This window comes from Coregonus clupeaformis, unplaced genomic scaffold (assembly GCF_020615455.1).
Source record: "Coregonus clupeaformis isolate EN_2021a unplaced genomic scaffold, ASM2061545v1 scaf2949, whole genome shotgun sequence".
In the NCBI taxonomy this organism is placed as follows: domain Eukaryota; kingdom Metazoa; phylum Chordata; class Actinopteri; order Salmoniformes; family Salmonidae; genus Coregonus; species Coregonus clupeaformis.
Window position 1 is genome coordinate 13,811 of NW_025536403.1, and position 21,811 is coordinate 35,621.

General features: G+C 47.7%; 3 protein-coding genes across 3 annotated transcripts; 2 read left to right on the top strand and 1 right to left on the bottom strand.

Moving 5' to 3' along the window:
- The first annotated feature begins 325 nt into the window (after positions 1–325).
- Positions 326–3,050, top strand: LOC121532992 (UPF0575 protein C19orf67 homolog). The gene is made up of 3 exons (XM_045219968.1): positions 326–361; positions 2,374–2,535; positions 2,719–3,050. Exons 1-3 carry the CDS (start codon positions 351–353, stop codon positions 2,786–2,788), a joined length of 243 nt encoding a protein of 80 aa, XP_045075903.1. The 5' UTR covers positions 326–350; the 3' UTR covers positions 2,789–3,050.
- A 493-nt stretch (positions 3,051–3,543) lies between these two features.
- LOC123489280 lies at positions 3,544–6,410 on the top strand. Its single transcript, XM_045219966.1, has 4 exons — positions 3,544–3,919; positions 4,123–4,224; positions 4,364–4,717; positions 5,163–6,410. Exons 1-4 carry the CDS (start codon positions 3,860–3,862, stop codon positions 6,408–6,410), a joined length of 1,764 nt encoding a protein of 587 aa, XP_045075901.1. The 5' UTR covers positions 3,544–3,859.
- Positions 6,411–19,734: 13,324 nt separating this feature from the next.
- On the bottom strand, positions 19,735–21,445 carry LOC123489281. Its single transcript, XM_045219967.1, has 4 exons — positions 20,621–21,445; positions 20,416–20,527; positions 20,055–20,173; positions 19,735–19,902 (listed from the first exon to the last, which is right to left on the bottom strand). The coding sequence occupies exons 1-4, from the start codon at positions 21,443–21,445 to the stop codon at positions 19,735–19,737; spliced, it is 1,224 nt and encodes a 407-aa protein (XP_045075902.1).
- Positions 21,446–21,811: the final 366 nt, after the last annotated feature.

A 21,811-nucleotide genomic window follows, 5' to 3' on the forward strand; every position in this document is an offset into this window, starting at 1 on the left:
GGTGCCCGAGAGCTGTGGCTGCACCAAGGGCTAAGCTATTGTGTGTTGTCTCTTCGTGTAGAGGTATGTCATTTATTTTGTCAGAATTATGTTGTATATCATTTTACTTGTATTGTATAGTGTGTTGTTAGGCACTGAATGTGTGCATGCAGCACCTGTTCTCTTTGCCTGACCTTCAACTAGCAAGGTGCTCGAGAGCTGTGGCTGCACCAAGAGCTAACATATTGTGTGTTGTCTCTTCGTGTGCAGGTCGAATAAAAATTATCCAACCATCAGAATTCCAGTTGTGGCAGTGTCCTAATTACGTGACCTGCCGACTGGTCAGCTCAAGCCGACCGCCGGAGCTGTGCATGTGGATGAGGTGCACGACCTGCGCATGTGAATTTGTTGATGGCTTACTGTAAGTGAATATATACTGTAAACAGTGAATGTAGCATATTCATTAGATACAGGTATTCGTGCTTATTTGTATGTTTTGGATGAATTTGTTTATTGCATTTATTTTTTTTGGGTATTTGAATGCACTAAATTACATTGTATTTTAGTGCTCTGTTGAGCCATGGAAGATTCTCAAATCCATAAGACGTGTTATGCTGGGGATTTTAGTGTGGGTAGAGGGAGGGGTGTCCTTCCATTTACACCAATTGTACAGTCAGCTCCTGGGAGTAGAGCGTTTGCTAGTCCTGAGTTTGCAAGCACTGGGAGGGGTAGGCTGTTTGTTCCACCTGACCAGGGTATCCCACCTCTGTCTTTTGATGTACCATCATCCACAGTACTCGGTGATAATGGGACGCCTCCGAGTCAGCTTAGTGACCTTATTAAGCAGATTGGTTCAGAGATAGGAGAATCTATCAGAGCGAGTTTACTGCAGCCTGGGGTTTCAAGTCTTTCTCCTGCCCGTCCCCCTCACCAACCCCAGCAGTTTCCCCTGCCTGAGCAGTGTGGGTCAACCTTTATTGATGCGTCCAAGCTGAATCTGGTTGTGAAGTCAGATGTTAGTGCTCCACCTCTTTTTAGGGGTGATGGCTCAGATAAGTACTCTGTCCTGGAGTGGGAGGAGTTAATGGAAGTCTACCTAGAGAAGAGGGGTTACACTGGGTCTGGGAATGTTGGGGAGGTGATGTCTAGGCTCATGGGGAGGGCACGGGATGTGACCAAAGTCTGGAAGCGTAACAACCTTGTTGTCACAGATGTTAAGGCGGTGTTCAGTGTTTTCAAGCAACACTTTGGGGATACTGTCTGCTCAGGTATGCCATTAGCTGATTTCTATTCAATCAAACCATATGCTAATGAGGGTCCAATAGATTTCTGGATTAGGCTTAACAAAGCTGCAGAGGCAGCCGAACAGTACCTTGTGAGTGAGGGCAGGACCTTACCCAATCAGTGCTCAGAGTTGGCAGTCATGTTTGTACGCAACTGTCCTGATAAAGAGTTGGCCCAAGTGTTCAAGAGCAAACCCATTCGTGACTGGACAGCCAGTGAGGTACAGGATCGGTTGGATGAACTGTTAAGGGAACGTAAAGCATGTAGAACACAACTTTCACAGCAGGTTGCTGCTGTTTTTGACTGCCCTCAGGAGGGAGTGGGTCCTGTGAAAAGACCTAATGTGTCATCTTTTTCTCAATGTGGCCGTGAACCAGACCAGGCACCATCTGTATCTGAGGGTGGGACATTAAAGAAAGTTTTGACTTTGTTAGAGAAGGCTCTGGTCAGCAATACTCAGCAATACTCAGTCTGTGAGTGGCGCAGTGGTCTAAGGCACTGCATCGCAGTGCTAGCTGTGCCACTAGAGATCCTGGTTTGAATCCAGGCTCTGTCGTAGCCGGCGCGACCGGGAGACCCATGGGGCGGCGCACAATTGGACCAGCGTCGCCGAGGGAATGGCCGGCTCAGTTCGTAGAGCATGGTGTTTGCAACGCCAGGGTTGTGGGTTCGATTCCCACGGGGGGTATGAAAAAAAAAAGTAACGTATGCACTAACTGTAAGTCGCTCTGGATAAGAGCGTCTGCTAAATGACTTAAACATGTTAAATGTAGAGGGCCCCGTAAACAGTTCCACAAACGTCAGCATGAGTGTGCTGTCTGTGGAAGCACTAATCACTGGACCAAAGCTCACTGTCAGATGCACCAGCTGTGCGTCAAGTGCTTTTCTCCGGGCCACATGAGCTTTGACTGTAGTGAGGCTGGGCAGCGACAGAACCCTGGATGTGGACAGACTGGCAGGTCTCAGGAAAACTAGAAAGCCTCCGTTCTGAGGAGGGCAATGTGGGGCATTCTTATTTTTCCTCCACTGATGATGATATCCAATCTGTTTATTCTTACTTTTGTGAGTCAGTACCCAAGAACAACACTGTGTGTTGTGTTTCTCGAGCAGCTACTTCCTGTGCTACGAGGACGTCCCTGAGGAGCCTGCTGAGGGGGGCGATGGAGAGGGTAAAGGGGAGACGGTTGCTATAGGCAACGTGGTCAGGATGTGGTCAATCGGTCAGTGGGTCCAAACGCAGCCTGAACCTGTGACAGACGACATCTACGAATGGTACAAAGTCACACTCAGATCGCTACACAACACTCTTTCATCTTTGACTTGTTTAAATAAGATTTTTTTTGCACAAACTCTACTTAAGACTAAGTACCTTACAAGTACCATGTTAATATAGCTCACACTGTGTGTGCCTGGTGCGTGTGTGTTTGTGCGTCTCTGTGTGTGTGTGTGTTCCAGGGTGCTGTGCTGGGTTCCACAGGCTTTTGTGTCTGGGAGGAGAGGAGCCCACTGCCTGCAGTGCTACTGACTGTCTACTGGGGGCGTTGTTCTCTCAACAGAGCCCAGTGGAAAGCCCCAGTCCTGAAACAACATAAAGAGACAAGCCACTTTTCTAGAACTATCTTTGACCATAACATGTTCCCATTGATTAAAGGATTTAACATTACTTATTGTTAGTTTTACATTGTGTTATGTTCGGCTAATGTTTTCAAATCTAAGTAACTATTGGGAAGGACATTAAGGACTGAACACTGAAATAGCTCTGGTTCCAACTAGCCAGTCATCCATGACAAATGGTTTTTCTTATGGTTCCTTACATATTGTATAAAAATAAATATAATTTCTAAAGGTAGCAAGTTTTATTACCAATTCCCTACCAGCTAGTGATACATTTGAACTGTATCTGATGTCTGTTCATATTCAAGGTTATATTGAGCACGTATGTATGTTACTGTATTGTGTGGTTGTTGGAAATCATTTTGTATGATGTTAAGAATAAAAGTATTGACCTGTCATTCATTTGTATGGGAGTGTTATTTTATGAAAGAAAACAATTTATTGAAAAATATTGAATATTTTCAAAACATGGGGTCTCAGTACTGTACTTAAATTGTAAATTATTTATTTGTAAACAATGGAGTAATTAAACATGACATTTTTCCATATGATAAAGATAGAGTTAAGATTTTTTCTTTATTGATAATATTTCACGTTTGCAGCGTTACACGCAAAACAGCCTACTGTGACATCTAGGCAGTTCAGAATGAAAAGCGTTCTGTTTCAGAATACTTTCTGGCGCTGTCCTTGCCGCAGTTATTTTTAGTTCACTTGCACCATCTAGTGGTGATCACAATGTCTTATGTTTGCCAAAGATTCTAAAGTTCTATATTTGAGCATTCTATAGTTCTATTTTTATACACATACATTCTGAATTCAGACTGCTATAATACACTACTTGGTTACATTGCTCGATTGTTTAGTTCTTATTTAGGATTTACAGAAGTTTTCTAGCACAGTTTAGCAGTTTTTAGTTGAGTTTTCTGTAAATAAATCTTTTCTAGCTGTTATACTGGTCTCTTGGTGATACCTTGGAGCAAATATGGATGACTCTACATCCATCCAAGGGTCTTCTTGGGTCGATTGTTACCTTGATGAGCAGGTAAGTTTGCCATTAATTATTCAATAGCTCTCATGTGTATAAGCATCTATTTTGATGTTCTCCTTTAGTTTTTAATACATTTTGGACCGACCACATCCATGATAAATCTGTGATATCCTGAACAAAATGACATTGTCAAGGCCATAAAATAAAATGTCCTGGGTGATACCACTGCTAATATTAAACTCCTACTGTGCGTACAGATGTTGAAGGTGAAGGGTCGCCAGAGACTCCATGAGATCGAGCAGGAAGTTCATAGAGAGCTGAGCGTGACACTAAGCCAATGTCACCAGTCCCCAGGAGAGGTATACTCATACTTTTCCATTCCCTAAACTATAGTACACCATTGCTACCATCCACATAGACTGTTTATTTACCTGTTATTGCACCTTAAGTTCACAAAGGAACAGTATGAACTAATGTCTTCCTCTCTTCCGTCTGAAGGTAGCCATGGAGGGGCAGCAGCTCCTGACTGACAAGGCCAAGCCATGGGTTACTTCCCATGAGCATCTTGGTTCTGCAGCTCTGATGGGTGGCGACACAGCAGGTATGCTCTCAGAGAAACAGGCCCAACCTGAGATCAGGTCAGATGAGATGCTCCAGGTGGAGTTCCTCAGCCAGACCCAGGTGGAGATTCCACAGGAGGTCAGGGAGGTCATGGACAGCCTGCTGGACAAGGTGGCGGATGGAGAAGCCCAGGAGAAGAAGGCTGAGGTCTTCAAGGCAAACCTGATCCCCTATCCCTCCTCATCCTCAGCAGTCAATGTCATGAAGGTCCTGGAGAGCCAGGTAGACAAGGTAAGACTGGATCCTTTATTTGTGCATTTTTGTTGTATACTACACTCTTAGAAAAAAGGGTTCCAAAGGGGATTCTTCGGCTGTCCTCATAGGAGAACCCTTTTTGGTTCCACGTAGAACCCTTTTTGGTTCCAGGTAGAAAGAACACTTTTGGGTTCGATGTAGAACCCTCTGTAGAAAGGGTTCTACATGGAACCCAAAAGGTATTCTACCTGGAACCAAAAGGGTTCTACCTGCAACCAAAAAGGGTTCTTCAAAGGGTTCTCCTATGGGGACAGCTGAAGAACACTTTCAAGTTCTAGATAGCACATTTTTTTTCTCAGTGTAGTACTATACCTGTACATGTAATAAGAAATACTCTACAAGACATGTGATAGGCAGTAAAGACACCAGAGGTGTACATAGAACTAACATTACAATGCCTCTCTTTCTCTACCACGTGAAGGAGAAGAAGGTTGAGGTCCTTGACCTTAGCACCTGTCCCATACTCCAAACGGCCCTTACAGACATTGAGACCACGATGAAGACTGCATACAAGACCATGCCAAAGCAGATTGTGGTACTTGGTTCTACCATTAAGCATATCATCACCCAGGTGCTTCTTCAAGTAGATCCCCAAGCCTTTCAGGAGGGAGTCTATTTGGAGACACCTGTTATCATCAACAACACCAAAGCTCTTCTGTGGTCTATTCCCTGGGTTCAAGTAACTGAGGATGAGGAGATGTCTAACACTCAGCAGTCCATTGATGCTTATGAGGTGGCCAAGGCTGTTATCAACAACCTGGAGGAGGTGCTAGGCCCAAAACCTGTGCTGGCGAGAGCACTGGGAATCAGGTCACACATCTTGACAAGGTACATTGTTCATCTCGTAGGTCTATGCATTTCTAAGACAGTGCCTGATGTTTATGCTGCCAACGAAGAGGAGAGACATATTAGTCAGGATATGGTGAACATCTGTCCTCTACCTGCTAGATTGATCATTAGCGGAGAACTGTTCAATGACTTCGTAGTGAAGTTTATTCTAAAACTTCATCCAATGAACGGACACGGTACTAAACAGCTTGACCAACAGGCTCTGCTCTTACTGGTTGTTAAAATGGCCTCAGTAGCTTTTAACATCTTGAGGAAGATTCCAGGTATTTCTGTGGATGAAAAGCTGTGCCCCCCCTTCTGCAACATGAGGCAGACAGTGTTGCACATGCAGAGTGCCATGATACATCAGTTTGGCACAACAATCAAGATAAAAAAACTGGTTGCCATGAAGGACCCGGTGATCATCTCCACCATCCCCAGTGCTATCTGTGAGGGGATCCTAATGGTGTACAAGGGCATTAGTGACACCTATCCGCTTCAAGTCCTCGGCCCACAGCGTCCAATTGCCAGGAGCTGCGAAGAGGCAATGGAGAGCAAGCTCTTTGCAGTAGCCCTACCCGAGGACCTTAGGAAGACCATCTACAATCACTACGGGTCCCAGGTCGGGAAACTGGCACTGTTCCAGAAGGCTTTCCCGTTGAATGACCACATCAAGTTGGACTACATCCACCGTGTTTCTCTGCCTCGTTCCTCCAACAGAGATGTAGTCTGGATCGACCCCAAATACTTTGTAGGGGACGACGATGAGGAGGTTGTAACATCAAGCAACACAGTCCCTGTTAATCCTCTTGCTCTCGACGTCAGTCAGGCTGCTTTTTGAAGCAGTTCCCACAGACTGATGTTTTCGAGTCAACCAAGGATGGGGAAAGCCGAAAAACAGAGAGGAACAAAGGACTGTGGAAAGCCTGTGCAAGACCAGGCTCAGAAGGAGGCAGAGAGGAACAAACCAAAGGTGACAAACCATTGATATTGTTCCTGTTAGTCTTGTCAGGAAAGTCTTTGACTCTGTCTTCCCAGATTCATGCACAATCAAGCAGCAGTACGGTTCATGGGAAGACGTCCCACTTTGCAATGATATGGTAGAGCACATAGATATCCAGGTTCAGAAAGAGGCACTGAAATACCAAAACCAAAGACTGTTCTTACGCACTCTGAAGAAGCTCAACGATGAGCCAGACAAGATGGCCACATTCTTAGAAGACGTCTCACTCTCTATCAGGAGCAAGTACTTCAGGACTTTCCGTGAGTGGCCATTGGTTAAAGCCCAGCTATACCCAGACATACGGTCTCTGCTGGTCTGCGATATCATGGTCCGAGAGATCATGGCTCAACTGAGGCCTACCTTGACCTTCGCCAAGGACACCAACAAGGGTGATGACCGGCCATACTGCATCAACATCCCGGTCAAGAGAGAGACCAGCTCTCCAGATAATAGAGGTAGAACACTGTTACTGTTGGTGTGCTACATTCAGAATCAGGCCTAGTCTCTTGTAAATTACTTGTATTCCACAATGTTCTTTCATTCACAATTTCACAACAATATCCGATGTAGAGTAAACAGCTACATGTAACAGTCAGCTAACCAGTTGGACAATAACAACTTGAACTCTTCACTTCCGTTCAAATGTCCTATCTTGTCCTATCACCATTTTCCCTAGACAAGACCAAGCTGGAGCTTTGCATTGAGAAAGCCAGTGCTGACAGAATGAAGGAACTCCTCCTTGAGAATGTAAGCTACACTGTATTCTGTGTTGTCTCATTGATAATATCAGTCAATTTGAATGTTGTCTGTCCTGTACTGAGCTGCAGCTTCAGCTTTGCCAGGTTGCTGATGCTGATGGCTTCCTGCGGTTTGTTTCCACCACAGGAGGCTGCTGAGGGGAGGGCGGCTAATAACAATATCTGGAATGGAGTCACTGGAATGGTATCAAACACATGGAAACCATGTGTTTGATGTGTTCGATACCATTCCATCGATTCCGTTCCAGCCATTACTATGAGCCCGTCCTCCCCAATTAAGGTGCCTGAAGTTTCGACTCACCAACTCTGTTTGTTCACAGGAACCCGAACCCTTCTGGATGAAGGGATGGATGGCAATGATGGAGGAGGAAAGTAATAAAAAGGAGAAGGAGAAGGAGAAGTGTTGCGGCTGGTTCTGGGGTTTGTTTGGCCGTAAGAAAAAAACAAGGAATTGTGGATGGGGGTTTGTCGCAGGCGCGGATACTAGAAATGACATCCACACAAACCGAATGTATGGACGCACACACATTTACACGGAGACAGATATAACAACGAAGCCTACCGCAGATCCCAAACAGACAACATGTAATAGCATGTCTTATTTTCCATTTTGGGCTACAGGATGTGTATTTACAGCTTACCAGAGGCTATAGTTTATTTTTATGTCTTTTGTATGACTTTTTATATTCTAAAGACATGACTTTTGTGACTTTTCTTACTTTTACATGATATAAACAAATATTCCATATAGAGCCCATGGCGTTAACCAATAAACATCCATTTTATTGTTCTATGGTGTAGCCTGAAAATCTGTGTTTTAATATGTGGTTTTTGATTAGATAAACACATTTATTTTGCTGAAAATACATTATGTTTTGAATTTTGGGCTTTTGCGATAATGTAGACAGTAGACTATTCAAATTAATTGGTTAATTAACAACAATTAACATTTGGTGAATAAATACGCTTTAAATAAAAACGCTTCCATGAAGTCTAGTTATCTGAAACTGATCATTTACAAGAATAAATGGTACAAAGAGTAGAATATGAAATGCTGTAGCTGCTAGATCTAGTTGGACCCCTGGACATTTCTAACACTTCTTGACAATCTTGCTCAGAAACGCAGCAAGACCATAGCTGTAATGTAAGGCATGCGTTTGGAAAGGAGAGCTCACCTCTACATAGTCTACATGATATGACCAAGATGTACCATAGTGGGGCAGCATGTGATTATAACTTTGCAGCCAAAGTGCATAAGTGATGATGACGGAACTCTGTCAATCATAACCATGCTAACCATGCTTTTCTTATTATTTATTTAAAAACAATATAACACTTTGTACAAACATATTACTTGTAAATTATACTGCATATCTGTTATGTAGTCTATAAAACGAATCAGGTCTGAGGTTTTTAGGAGTACATTCATGATGTGATTCCAAGGAATGAAGGGAATTATTAACCTGGACTAGGTCTTTGTAAGTCCAGGTACCAGTCTAGCTAACATTCCACCCCTTGCCACTCCTGTCAAAGGCATAGTACCCAGGCTAGGTCTTTGTACCTTCTTACATATAAATACAATTCAAATAACATACAGTATTACATATAAGACTAACATTCTTGTACTTTGCACATTGACATTCTTAAGTCTCCAAATAAGGAACAAACTGTAAAACAACACAGGTACAGGAGGGTTGTAGTGTGGAAGTAAAAATGGGTTTCATTTAGGAGATAAAAACAACGCAAATTAATTGTATATTCTTTTTGTATCGTTGAAAGAGTTTTATTTGCCTACTGTGACCTACGGTTTGTACATAGTCAGCGTATGTCCTCTGTAGAGAATCTAGATGTACTGTATGCTGTACAGCCAGTCAATGCAATTTCCAGCTTCCAGCTTTCATACAATTGCACACTCCTCTGTGTAGAAAGCTGGTACCCACAAAAGATTAACTCAGGTCTGATGTTTTTCTTAGTCCACTGAAAACCCCTTATTCTAAAGAGCTTGCTAGTTATACCCTACTCCCTACAAAGTGCACTACTTTTAACCAGAGCCCTATGTGGGCTATATAGGGAATTGGGTGCCATTTGAGAGACAGTCCCAGTGTTCCCCAGTCACACGTAGCGTCCACTGGACTTGATCTCCGGACACAGCCAGGCCTCCAGGTCCTCTATCTTCATGGACTCTTTCCGACTGGTCAGACTGGCGGCGCGTGTGATCTTGGTCAGCGTCTCCTCGTAGGGCGGTGGCAGGTAGACCATGACGAACACACTGTCCGACATGTCAGAGCTGGTGCTGGTGTGGCGTTCGCCGTGGCCGGTGAGCGAGGAGAGGAACTCAGCGCTGCTCTCGGCGTCCTGGAGGTCCAGGGCGATGATTTGGGCCAGGCTGAGCTTGGGAGAGGAGCACCTCCAGTAGGCCAGGAGTACCAGGAGGCCCAGAATGAGGAGGGAGGCGACGGGGAGGACCACATAGAGGAGCAGCTCTGACCTCCCCTCCTGGTCGAGGTTCAGCTCATTCCAGTTGTAGCCCTGGTGGTTTTGGAGGGGAAAGGGTTAATAAACCACATCATTCAAAGGACAGAAAAAAGATTCCCATAAAATACATTCAGGACTATGTTAAAGATATGAAATCTGAAAATCAGTAATGGGTTTTGCCTCAAAACGGCAATGTTCCACTGGATCAGTGTTGATCCTCTTCCATCTTCTCAAAACTGAACATACATGGTTGTGAAATCAAGATATCCTACAGAGGCTCAATAGAGCTTATGCCATTTGATATTGCCTGAGTGTTCTATTCCCCTGTTGACACAATCAGTGTCCCAAATTCACCCGACCAATCGGTTTCAGTGCTCAGATAATGCTGATCCTCATCTGGTTGACTGACTAAAGACCCGTCAACATCACTCCGCTCTGCTGAAAGTCCCGAAAAGCTTTCCTTTGCCATTTCCCTGACATGAACTGCACTCACAAGCTCTCATCATAGTCGTGATATCCAAGACTATTCCAAGAGGCTAAGGCACTCAACTAACAACAACAAGAGTGTGTAGCCTGCAGAAGTCTGTGTAGCCACAGGCTGGCCCGAAGTACCTTGGACAGCGCTCCTCCAGTGAGGAAAAATAAAAGATAATATAAAATAAAAAATAATACACCTAAAAAAGTAGTGTTCAGAATAATTTTCGGTCTGTTCTTTAGATTGTTAAGCCAGTATGCCACCTACCTCCTCCCAGGTGTAAAGCAAAAAGTCAACTCAAAAACTGCTGCAGCTCTCCAGGACTCAGGTTGCCTACCTCCTGGGCCTACCAAAAAGTTACATCTCTGGGTCTCACAGTAGTCTACATGTAAAGACTACTGCTGAATCAGACTCACTCAGTAACAACAAGCTGATGATCCCTTACCTGTAACTGTCTCTCTACCGTGGGGGGAGAAGGTGACCCAGTCACCCAATCGATGGACCCTCTGCCGGCTGGCCCAAACTTTATCCAGCAGCGTTCGCATGGTGCCGTGGTGTCGTTGTAGGCAAACGGCTAAACTGAGTAGCAGAACTCGAGACAAACACGTCCGATTACTAAGCGCTTATCCAGAGCGACTTACAGTTAGTGAGTGCATACATTTTTCATACTGGCCCCCCGTGGGAAACGAACCCACAACCCTGGCGATGCAAGCGCCATGCTCTACCAACTGAGCTACAGGGGACACTTACTTGCATCGAGTCATTCGCCATCGTTTTTCTAGCAGGCTTTGTGTGGTCGTGTTCCAGTGATGATGCCGTTCTAGACCAGACCAACTGGACTGGACACATGCGATTGCCCGGCGAGTCCTCACAATGGTCTTCTCCACAAATTTAGGCAGGTAGATTGTCAAGTCATCCAAATTTCGCGCAAATATGCGCTGTGTCCAAAAACTCACCACTATATTCTCTGAGATAAATTAACTTTTAAAAACAATTCTCAGTCAATGGTCAAAGATAATCCCATTGTTGTGTCGCCTCAATGCACCACTGCCCAAAGAAGCTGGTGATCCCAAAATGTTTGTCTAGTTTCAACAAAAGGTTCGTTCAACAAATACAAAATGTTCCCGGGTGTGTCTTTAAAATATCAGCAGGGTAAAAGCCTAAAAGAAAACTGTTTGATTCAGTTCATTGTTATTTTCTTTGGAGGCTAGCTATCAACAGCTAGAACGCAAGGGGAACAAACGGCACGACTCCCTCCCTATCCGCATAACAGACTCCGAAGAGGGATAGAGATCCATTGCTAACATACAACGCTACAGAGGCAAAAAAACTATAACATCCGTGAAACATCAACAAGCGTCAGTCTCCCAGTATCACATTACACAAAAGCCTTCTTTTAATCCGCTTTGAGCCATTTTGCGTTACAAACGGACTACCTTATATTACCGAATGACCGAAGAGTGTCACCGGTAAAAGCGTTGTTGTTTGCTCTTCGTTTGGTTTTGGAGGGCAGAGGAATATCGCCTTGTCTGTCCGCGCATTGCTGATGATGGCTTGAGCGGGAGGCTACACTTTTTTTTTCTGGTGGAGCTGCGCGCGGTTGCGCTGGCGCAATGTGTATGGTAGGTAGCAGGAGCGCGCCCAATGTATAATGTGACCATGTCCAGACCATGGATTTGTCATTTCCATCTTCTCCTAATGAACAAACTGTTGCTTATCTCTTTCCCCTATTCCAGATTTGCAATTTCGCCACACACAAAACAACTGCTATTGTTATTACTCTGCTTACAAGTAATAATGTGCCCATACAATCACAACCACAAGATTGTAAATGGAGTACAGTTACAGTAGAATAAAAAGTATATGACTGTACAGCATTTAATATCAGAAATCTACAAGTTAAACTCATTATCTAATATTGAAAGCAAGCCCAAATATATAGTGGATACATACTAGCCTACATTAAGCAAATGCCACTTTTCTAAAGTCTACAAGCCATTAGGTCAATACATAACAATAGTACCAAAGACTAACTGAGGTACAGTGTTGTGCAGAAGAGGTGTGAGAGTGAGAGAGAGAGAGGAGAGACAGAGAGAGAGAGAGAGAGAGAGAGAGAGAGAGAGAGAGAGAGAGAGAGAGAGAGAGAGAGAGAGAGAGAGAGAGAGAGAGAGAGAGAGAGAGAGAGAGAGAGAGAGAGAGAGAGAGAGAGAGAGAGAGAGAGAGAGAGAGACTATGCACTCTATTGGGCAGCAGGTAGCCTAGTGGTTAAGAGCGTTGGGCCAATGACCTAAAGGTTGCTGGTTCGATTTCCCGAGCCGGCAAGGTGGGAAAATATGCCGTTCTGCCCTTGAGCAAGGCAGTTAACCCCCAACAACAACTGCTCCCTGGGCGCCATGGACGTCGATTAAGGCAGCCCCCCGCACCTCTCTTGGGTTAAATGCGGAAGACACATTTCGGTTGAATGCATTCAGCTGTGCAACTGACTAGGTATCCCCTTTCCCTATTGACCTCCTTATCCCTACATAAGCAGAAACTCAAACTATAGCTGAATAAAACGAAAACAAATCGCAGGGCATGCAAATGGGAGATTTGCTTACCCGAGAATTTGATACTGCCAGAGGTAGACTGAGACGGAAGAGCAAAGGAGCACCTGGTCATAGGTGCTGTTAGGTGAAACACATCACACAAAGGCTGTGAAAATGCACACCAGAAATAGCCTGCTTCCATCTGATAGCAGTAATGAGCAGGCTGAATAAACATAGCCTACATACACATCATCAAGTCTTTCATCCTATTTCCTTGTGGGGTATAGGGCAGGAGTTTATTTGATTTTACCTCGTTCCGTTTCCAGGCTTTTTGCTTGCTGGAGTATATTATGGGGAATACATCTGCAATATACTGCTAATAATGTTAAACTTTATTGAAAAATACTTTTGGAAATAGTAGTATAGATCATGTTCTTGCCTTTGACAGTTTATCAGATCAGAGTTTTTCCTGGTCAGGTCCTGCATGACAGGCTGTGTTTGCACAGGCAGTCCAATTATGATCGTTTGCCCAATTCTTGGAAAAAGAGCTGATCTGATTGGTCAAAATACCAATTAGTGGAAAAGATCAGAATTGGGCTGCCTGTGTAAACGCAGCCATAGACCTTGTTTTGACCTCCATAATCTCTGCAACCCAGAACCAAATCTTGCGTGAGTGCCGGGCCAGCTACTCGATTAGGTTCCGGTAGGGAGAGGTTAAGATATTGGACTAGTGTGAGCGAGTGGTGAAAGCAGGATGGACTTTGGTAGCCGTCATAAGAGACTATGACCTCCACAACCCTGAAGCTATTGCATTTGAATGATCTAAACTGTCAAAGGCAAGAATATTATCTATTATTTTTTGTACATTTCCAGAAGTATTTTTCCCTCTCGATTAACATTATTAGCAGTATATTGCAGATGTATTCCCTCAGAAACACAAATTTAGAAAATACTCAAATGTAACTCGTATTGTGTCAATACCAATACAGTTAAGCGTGTTAAAGCCTAGATTAACTATAATGACTGGCATAGTGAACTCATAATGACTGGCACAGTGAACTCATAATATTGATGCAGTACACACATCAATTTGCACTTAATAATTTGTAGTCTACAGTAGGCCTGTTAAAAACAAAAAAAGAGGTTCAAAATAGATGCAAGTACATGTTTATTGAATGAAATAGGTCCGGGCCGGGCTATGGGTGTCACGGTTTCGGCCGAGGCTGCTCCTTCTCCTTGTTCGGGCAGGCTTCGGCGGTCGTCGTCTCCGGAGTACTAGCTGCCACCGTTCTATGTTTCTATGTTTGATTGGTTTTGTCTGTTTTGCTACACCTGTTCCTTATTAGTGTTTATTATGCGTCCTATTTAGTTCTCTTGAGTTTGGTCAGGTGTTGTGTGTAATTGTTCTTTGTCACGTTGTGTGCTAGTTCGTTTATTTCTGTATTTTGTGATTGAGAGAGAGTTCCGCACTTTGTGCGCCTTAGCATACTTTTCTTTTGTGCGTAAAGTTCGCCTGGAGCCTGTTGCCGTGTGTGGCTCGTTTTTGGACTTTACTAAAGACGCTGTTCAAAACCTCTGTGTGTCCTGCGCCTGATTCTACACAACCTCTACACTCAACCCTGACATAATTACACACCACATTATGGAATCAGCAGGAGCAACCGCACCCAGTGAAATCATCGAGGAGCGTCTTCGTGGACAGGAGGACAGGATTAATCAAATCGGACACTGTCATGAACCCTGCATCCTGAGTCGGTTCCTGCCTGTGTTGCCATTTTTCTGCTCGGAATCTCCAGTTTCCTGAGGGTTCTTGAACGCTCCCGGCCTGGTTGCCGGGCGACGTTGCTAGGCGGGAGATCTCCCGATTAACCGCACCTGCATCTCATCAGCGATCTGCACACCTGGTCCTGATCATCACCCTTCTTAAGCCCTGACCTGACATCCATTCCCTGCCGGATCGTTAGCCATGAACAGTATGTTTGTCAGTGTATCAGCCTTGGAGTTTTCTAGCGTTAGTTTTGTTGTTTTGCACCTTGTTGGCTTGCCGTGTACTTACCTCCGTTTTGTTTCTATCTGCAGTCAATCTCCCGGAACCTTCACCCAACCCCTGCCTGGTTGTCGGCGGCTGCCGAGCCATTCTTGGATCTGCCACTGCACCTCCACCAACTCATCTCCGCCGCCCGCTCTGTCCCCTGGATTATTCTACATCGTTTTTTGAATCTGTTAAATAAATACTCACCTTCGTTTCAACTCACCTTGTCCTGGTCTGCTTCTGGGTTCTGGCTTAGTAAACCGTGACAGACACGCTCTGGATAGAGTTATGAACACCCTCCATCGATGGGAGACCAGCGGGGTACCCACGCCCCCACCTACCACACCATCACCATCGATCAGTCCGCCTGTCCAACTTCCGGAACCCAGTGGGATTCGGCTCTCGCTCCCGAGGGCGTACGACGGCACCGCTGCCGGGTGTCAAGGGTTCCTGCTGCAAGTTGAACTCTACCTCGCCACCGTACACCCGGCGCCCTCGGGACACGAGAGCGTTTCCGCCCTCATCTCCTGTCTCACCGGCAAGGCGTTGGAGTGGGCCAACGCCGAATGGAGGAGAATAGATGCCGCTACTATCACCTATGCGGAGTTCTCCCGCCGCTTCCGGGCAGTGTTTGACCATCCACCAGAGGGGAAGGCGGCGGGGGAGCGTCTATTCTACCTCCGGCAGGGGATGAGGAGCGCTCAGGAGTTTGCACTGGAGTTCCGGACTCTAGCGGCAGATGCAGGGGTGGAATGAGCGGGCTCTCATAGATCACTTCCGCTGCAGCCTCCGGGAGGACGTCCAGAGAGAGTTGGCGTGTAGGGATACCACGCTTCGTTTGACCAATTGGTTGACATGGCCATTCGGCTGGACACCCTGCTCGCCATTCGCGGGCGTCCCGGGTGGGGGTCGCCCATTCCACCCTCCAGCACCTCCGAGCCGAGTCCTATGGAGCTCGGAGGTGCTGGCGCTAGAGAACGGAGGAGAAGGAGCCCGAGGGGGGCTGTCCCCTGCACCAACTGTGGCCGTGGAGGGCACACCGCGGCTAGGTGCTGGGGAGGGTCTCCTGGTGGAAGAGAAGGCAGGCCACACATTGGGGAGTCCTCCCAGGTGAGTAGGCGCCCCACTTACCCAGAGCTTTCTGTCGTACACATAACTATACCTGTTTGTTTTCCACAGGTTGCACCTCGTTCCCAGCATAAGGCGCTAGTAGATTCAGGCGCAGCTGGGAATTTTGTAGATCGTAAATTCTGTGTAGAGTTAGGGATCCCTCTCCTTCCGGTAAATAATCCTTTCCCGGTACATGCCCTAGATAGCCGTCCGTTAGGATCCGGGTTGATTAGGGAGGTCACAGTGCCACTTAGGATGGAGACGCAGGGGGTCATGAGGAGACGATTCAGCTCTATCTGATCGACTCTCCTGCGTATCCGGTGGTACTGGGGCTTCCCTGGTTGATTACCCATGATCCTACTATTTCGTGGCGAGAGAGGGCTCTTAAGGGGTGGTCTGCCCAGTGTGAGGGGCTATGTCTGGGTGTTTCCGTAGGGGCGACCTCGGTGGAGAGTCCGAACCAAATGCCCGCACTGCACATTCCCCCCGAGTATGAGGATTTGGCACTCGTGTTTAGCAAGACGAGAGCGGCGCGGTTGCCGCCTCATAGACAGGGGGATTGTGCGATAGACCTCCAGGCAGGAGCTGCGCTCCCGCGGAGCCATGTGTATCCTTTGTCACAAGAGGAGAAGAGGGCGATGGAGACATACATTGCCGAGTCTCTGAGACAGGGATACATATGGCCCTCCACTTCGCCCGCGTCTCGAGCTTCTTTTTTGTGAAGAAGAAGGATGGAGGTTTGCGCCCGTGTATTGATTACCGCGGTCTCAATCAGATTACTGTAAAATATAGTTATCCACTCCCTCTGATTGCGAATATGACGGAGTCATTACACGGGGCACGGTTCTTCACAAAATTGGACCTCAGGAGCGCATATAACTTGGTGCGCATTAGAGAGGGCGATGAATGGAAGACAGCATTTAGTACTACCTCCGGTCATTACGAGTATCTCGTCATGCCATACGGGTTAATGAATGCTCCATCAGTCTTCCAATCCTTTGTAGATGAGATTTTCCGGGACATGCAGGGGCAGGGAGTAGTCGTGTACATAGACGATATTCTGGTGTACAGTTCTACCCGAGCCGAGCATGTAGCCCTGGTGCGCCGAGTGTTGAGAAGGCTGTTGGAGCATGACCTGTATGTCAAGGCAGAGAAATGTCTGTTCTTCCAGGAGTCGGTCTCCTTTTTGGGTTATCAGTTGTCTGCGTCAGGGGTGAAGATGGAGGTTGACCGTGTGTCAGCCGTGCGTAATTGGCAAACCCCAACCACGGTTAAAGAGGTGCAGCAGTTCTTGGGTTTTGCAATTACTACCGGAGGTTTATCCGGGGTTTTGGACAGGTGGCAGCTCCCATAACGTCCCTTCTGAAGGGGGGTCCGGTGCGCTTGCGGTGGTCAGCTGAGGCGGACAGGGCTTTTGGGAGACTGAAGGACCTGTTTACCTCGGCTCCGGTGCTGGCGCACCCGGATCCCGCTTTACCATTCCAAGTGGAGGTGGACGCGTCTGAAGCCGGTATCGGGGCCGTTCTCTCACAGCGGTCCGGCACACCACCTAAACTCCGCCCCTGTGCCTTTTATTCGAAAAAGCTCAGTCCGGCGGAGCGTATTTATGACGTAGGGGACAGGGAGCTGTTAGCCGTGGTACAAGCCCTAAAGGTGTTGAGGCATTGGCTTGAGGGGGCTCAACACCCTTTTCTCATTTTGACTGACCACCGTAACCTGGAATACATTCGGGCAGCTAGGAGACTAAATCCTCGCCAGGCTCGGTGGACTATGTTTCTAGCCCGGTTCGTGTTTAAGATCACTTACATCCCTGGGTCCCAGAACGGGAAGGCAGATGCCCTGTCTCGGCGGTATGACACGGAGGAGAGGTCCGTTGAGCCCACTCCCATACTACCTAAGTCTTGTCTGGTTGCACCGGTGGTATGGGAGGTCGATACGGAGATCGAGCGGGCGTTACGCACCGACCCTAGCCCTCCACAGTGTCCGGTGGGTCGGACGTACGTCCCCGCTCGAGGTCCGGGATCGACTCATTTATTGGGCTCACACGTCACCCTCCTCTGGGCATCCAGGTATTGGCCGGACAGTGCACTGCCTTAGCACAAAGTACTGGTGGCCAACGTTAGCCAGGGATGTGAGGATTTATGTCTCCTCCTGCTCGGTGTGTGCCCAGTGTAAGGCGCCCAGACACTTGCCCAGGGGTAAGTTACAACCCCTGCCCGTTCCACAACGACCCTGGTCTCACCTCTCGGTGGATTTTGTTACAGACCTCCCCCCTCCCAGGGGAATACCACCATCCTGGTCGTTGTGGATCGGTTCTCGAAGGCCTGTCGTCTCCTTCCCATGCCGGGTCTTCCTACTGCCCTACAGACCGCTGAGGCTCTATTTACCCACGTCTTCCGGCATTACGGGGTACCCGAGGATATAGTGTCTGATCGAGGCCCCCAGTTTACCTCCAGAGTTTGGAGAGCGTTTATGGAACGGTTGGGGGTTTCGGTGAGCCTTACCTCGGGTTACCACCCGGAGAGTAATGGGCAGGTCGAACGTGTCAACCAGGATGTGGGTAGGTTTCTGAGGTCGTATTGCCAGGGCCGGCTGGAGGAGTGGGCGAGATATGTTCCCTGGGCCGAGATGGCACAGAACTCTCTCCGCCACTCCTCCACTAAACTAACCCCTTTCCAGTGTGTGTTAGGGTACCAGCCGGTTCTGGCACCTTGGCATGAGAGCCAGATCGAGGCCCCTGCGGTGGATGAGTGGGTGCGGCGCTCGGAGGAGACGTGGAACGCTGCACACGTCCACCTGCAGCGGGCCATCCGTCGACATAAGACGAGCGCCGATCTCCACCGCAGTGAGGGGCCAGTGTACGCACCTGGAGATCGAGTCTGGCTCTCGACCAGAAACCTGCCCCTCCGCCTGCCCTGCCGGAAGCTGGGTCGGCGGTTTGTGGGGCCTTTTAAAGTCCTGAGGAGATTGAACGAGGTGTGTTACAGGTTACAACTGCCCATTGATTACAAGAATATTAACCCCTCGTTCCATGTGTCTCTCCTCAGGCCGGTGGTAGCTGGTCCACTCCAGGACTATGAGATAGAAGAGACTCCTCCGCCCCGTTGGACATCGAGGGGGCTCCGGCGCACACTGTTCGGTCCATCCTAGATTCGAGACGCCGGATGGGGGGTCTCCAATATCTCGTGGAGTGGGAGGGGTACGGCCCGGAGGAGCGGTGCTGGGTGCCGAGGAGGGACATCCTAGACCCGTCTCTTCTGACCGAGTTCCATTGTGGTCATCCCACGCGCCCTGCTCCGCGTCTTCCTGGTCGTCCCCGAGGCCGGGGTCGGCGCACTGCTGGAGCCGCGCGTCAAGGGGGGGGGTACTGTCACGGTTTCGGCCGAGGTCGTCGTCTCCGGAGTACTAGCTGCCACCGTTCTATGTTTCTATGTTTGATTGGTTTTGTCTGTTTTGCTACACCTGTTCCTTATTAGTGTTTATTATGCGTCCTATTTAGTTCTCTTGAGTTTGGTCAGGTGTTGTGTGTAATTGTTCTTTGTCACGTTGTGTGCTAGTTCGTTTATTTCTGTTCTCTCTGTATTTTGTGTTTGAGAGAGAGTCCCGCACTTTGTGCGCCTTAGCATACTTTTCTGTTGTGCGTAAAGTTCGCCTGGAGCCTGTTGCCATGTGTGGCTCGTTTTTGGACTTTACTAAAGACGCTGTTCGAAACCTCTGTGTGTCCTGCGCCTGATTCTACACAACCTCTACACTCAACCCTGACAATGGGAGGAATCATCATGGTTTGTTATTTTTTTTGGGGGGGTGGTATTGTCATGCCAGTTTCATCATCAGCCACGTCGTCTTGGTCCGCTTCCTTAGCCCTTTCAGCCAAGAGCTCCTTGGTGAGGGTGATGTCACTACTACCTCCTGGCTCCAAAATGGCCGTCAGAGCTCCAATCTTCAGCATGGTCATCTATGACGTGTGCGATGGTGTCCGCCATGCAACAGATGGCTCCCTCGCCACAATAGCGTGGGCGTATGGTTGGAATCATGAAATGGGTTGTGAGTTGACTCTGGGTTTGTGGAGAGGAGGCAAGTGCACTGAAGTGCTCTAAGTGGGTATACCCACACAACTAATTTTTGCCGCTCCTCTTTTTGCAGGGGAAGCAAAATAGTTTTGCCAGGGCAGCTGTAATCCTCAGGAGGAGAGATCGTTTTTTTCCCCGGCTCATCAGCCACGGTATCTGAACAGGTGACAGAGAACATGGCATGACATCATTAGGACAAACCGTAAAAAAACTTTTGCAACGGAAAACAAAAACACCTTTTTTTTTGTTCAAGGAAGTTCCTCCCTGTTACTTCCGTTTAATGAATAAGACCCTGATAACTTCATCATAGTCTCTTCCCCTAACATTACAATGTGGTGAAATAACATAATTTTGTTGAAGACAAATAGACATGTGGACTGACAGAAGGGAGGACTTACCATCAGTGCCAAGGGGAGACACCTTGTTCTTCTTCAGGGTCTTCTTGCGACCTCGCTTCCCCTCTCCTGACTTCCTCACTCCTTCCTTCACAGCCTCATCCTTCACTGTCTTCTTAGTAGAGAGAGAAACAGATATGAGTTGGTGCCTCACAATCAAACAGCCCCAATAACTAAACAACATACTGGTTAATGATAGACTCCTTACCTGTGTGGAGGTGCTGTCCACAAGGTCTGCGGAGAGGGAGCTGCTGCTGGCCTTCTCCAAGCTAGCAGAGTCACATTTCTTGTTGTCGTCGATCGCAGCCACCTCCTCTTGGTCCTCTTCCAGGGTTTCCCCCTGGGCCAAGAGTTCCTCTGTGAGGGTGATGTCACTCTTTGAGGAGCTTGAGGAGGAGCGTGACCTCCCACTACCAAGGCTCCTCCTCGCTCCAAAATGGCCGTCAGAACTCCAGTCCTGGGCGTGGTCGCCTATGACGTGCGCGATGGTGTCTGCCATGCAACAGACGGTTCCCTCGCCACCATAGCGTGCGGCACGCAGTTGAGCCCGGTTGGAATCCGAACGCAGGGACAACCTTTTAGCCGCAGCCTTCACGATGGCCTTCATTGCATCTTCCCCCCTGAATTGGATGCTCTCCTCCAGGCTGAAGAGGACAGAGATGTCAGCATACTTCAGGGCATGCTGGACCTCCAGAAAGAGATTCTTCATCAGCCTGAAGGGGTCATTGGCCCTCCTTGCCTGGGGGGACTCTGAGGCCTCCAGTCGGCGCATGATGCCCTGGAGGATAAGCTTCAGGGTCTGGGGGCTCATGACGGTGTCCCTGGGAGTGCTGCGAAAGGAGATGTCCTCCTCGATGAGGATCTCACCCGGAAGGAGAGAGGGAATCTTCCCCAGGAGGCCCTGCCTGGCCTCAGTGGGGGTCAGGGAGCTGGTACTCACCTCAGAGACATCAGCTCCCCCGACCTCTTCTTCCAAGGTCTGGGCAGGAGCTGCCCATGCTGCCTGAGTGGTCGTCAGGAATCCCGCACTCATGGAGGTTTTGGGGACCACCTCATCTTCATCCAGACAGGGGTTGAACTCCAGGGTCTGTGCAGGAGCTGCCCGTGCTGCCTTGGTTGAGGTGGAGGGCTCTGAGTGTAAGACAGTCATGACACTCGTGACCAACTCCTCTTCTTCCTCTGATGAAGAAGGACACTGAATGTAAGGGAACCTGTCCCTGGCACCAGAATCCAATCCTAAGAAAACACACTAATACTCTGAACTGATTCAAAGCCACATCCATGTATAGCACTATGCAGTATCTAGTACATTTACTATAATGATAATACACTGGTTATTACACTGGTTATAACAGGGTTAATACTGGTCATATTGGTAAAACAGGTTATAAATGGACCT

What these genes read in the sequence shown, in the direction of transcription:
- LOC121532992 (XM_045219968.1), top strand. An exon ending in ACAGACGACATCTACGAATG is followed by an intron (nt 2,536 to 2,718) that starts GTACAAAGTCAC and finishes TGTGTGTTCCAG; the next exon opens with GGTGCTGTGCTGGGTTCCAC.
- LOC123489280 (XM_045219966.1), top strand. Translation starts at nt 3,860, where the DNA reads ATGGATGACTCTACATCCATCCAAGGGTCTTCTTGGGTCGATTGTTAC. An exon ending in ATTGTTACCTTGATGAGCAG is followed by an intron (nt 3,920 to 4,122) that starts GTAAGTTTGCCA and finishes CTGTGCGTACAG; the next exon opens with ATGTTGAAGGTGAAGGGTCG. An exon ending in TGGAGAGCCAGGTAGACAAG is followed by an intron (nt 4,718 to 5,162) that starts GTAAGACTGGAT and finishes TACCACGTGAAG; the next exon opens with GAGAAGAAGGTTGAGGTCCT.
- LOC123489281 (XM_045219967.1), bottom strand. Translation starts at nt 21,445, where the DNA reads ATGAGTGCGGGATTCCTGACGACCACTCAGGCAGCATGGGCAGCTCCT. An exon ending in GTCTCCCCTTGGCACTGATG is followed by an intron (nt 20,174 to 20,415) that starts GTAAGTCCTCCC and finishes TCACCTGTTCAG; the next exon opens with ATACCGTGGCTGATGAGCCG. An exon ending in GGCAAAAATTAGTTGTGTGG is followed by an intron (nt 19,903 to 20,054) that starts GTATACCCACTT and finishes CACACGTCATAG; the next exon opens with ATGACCATGCTGAAGATTGG.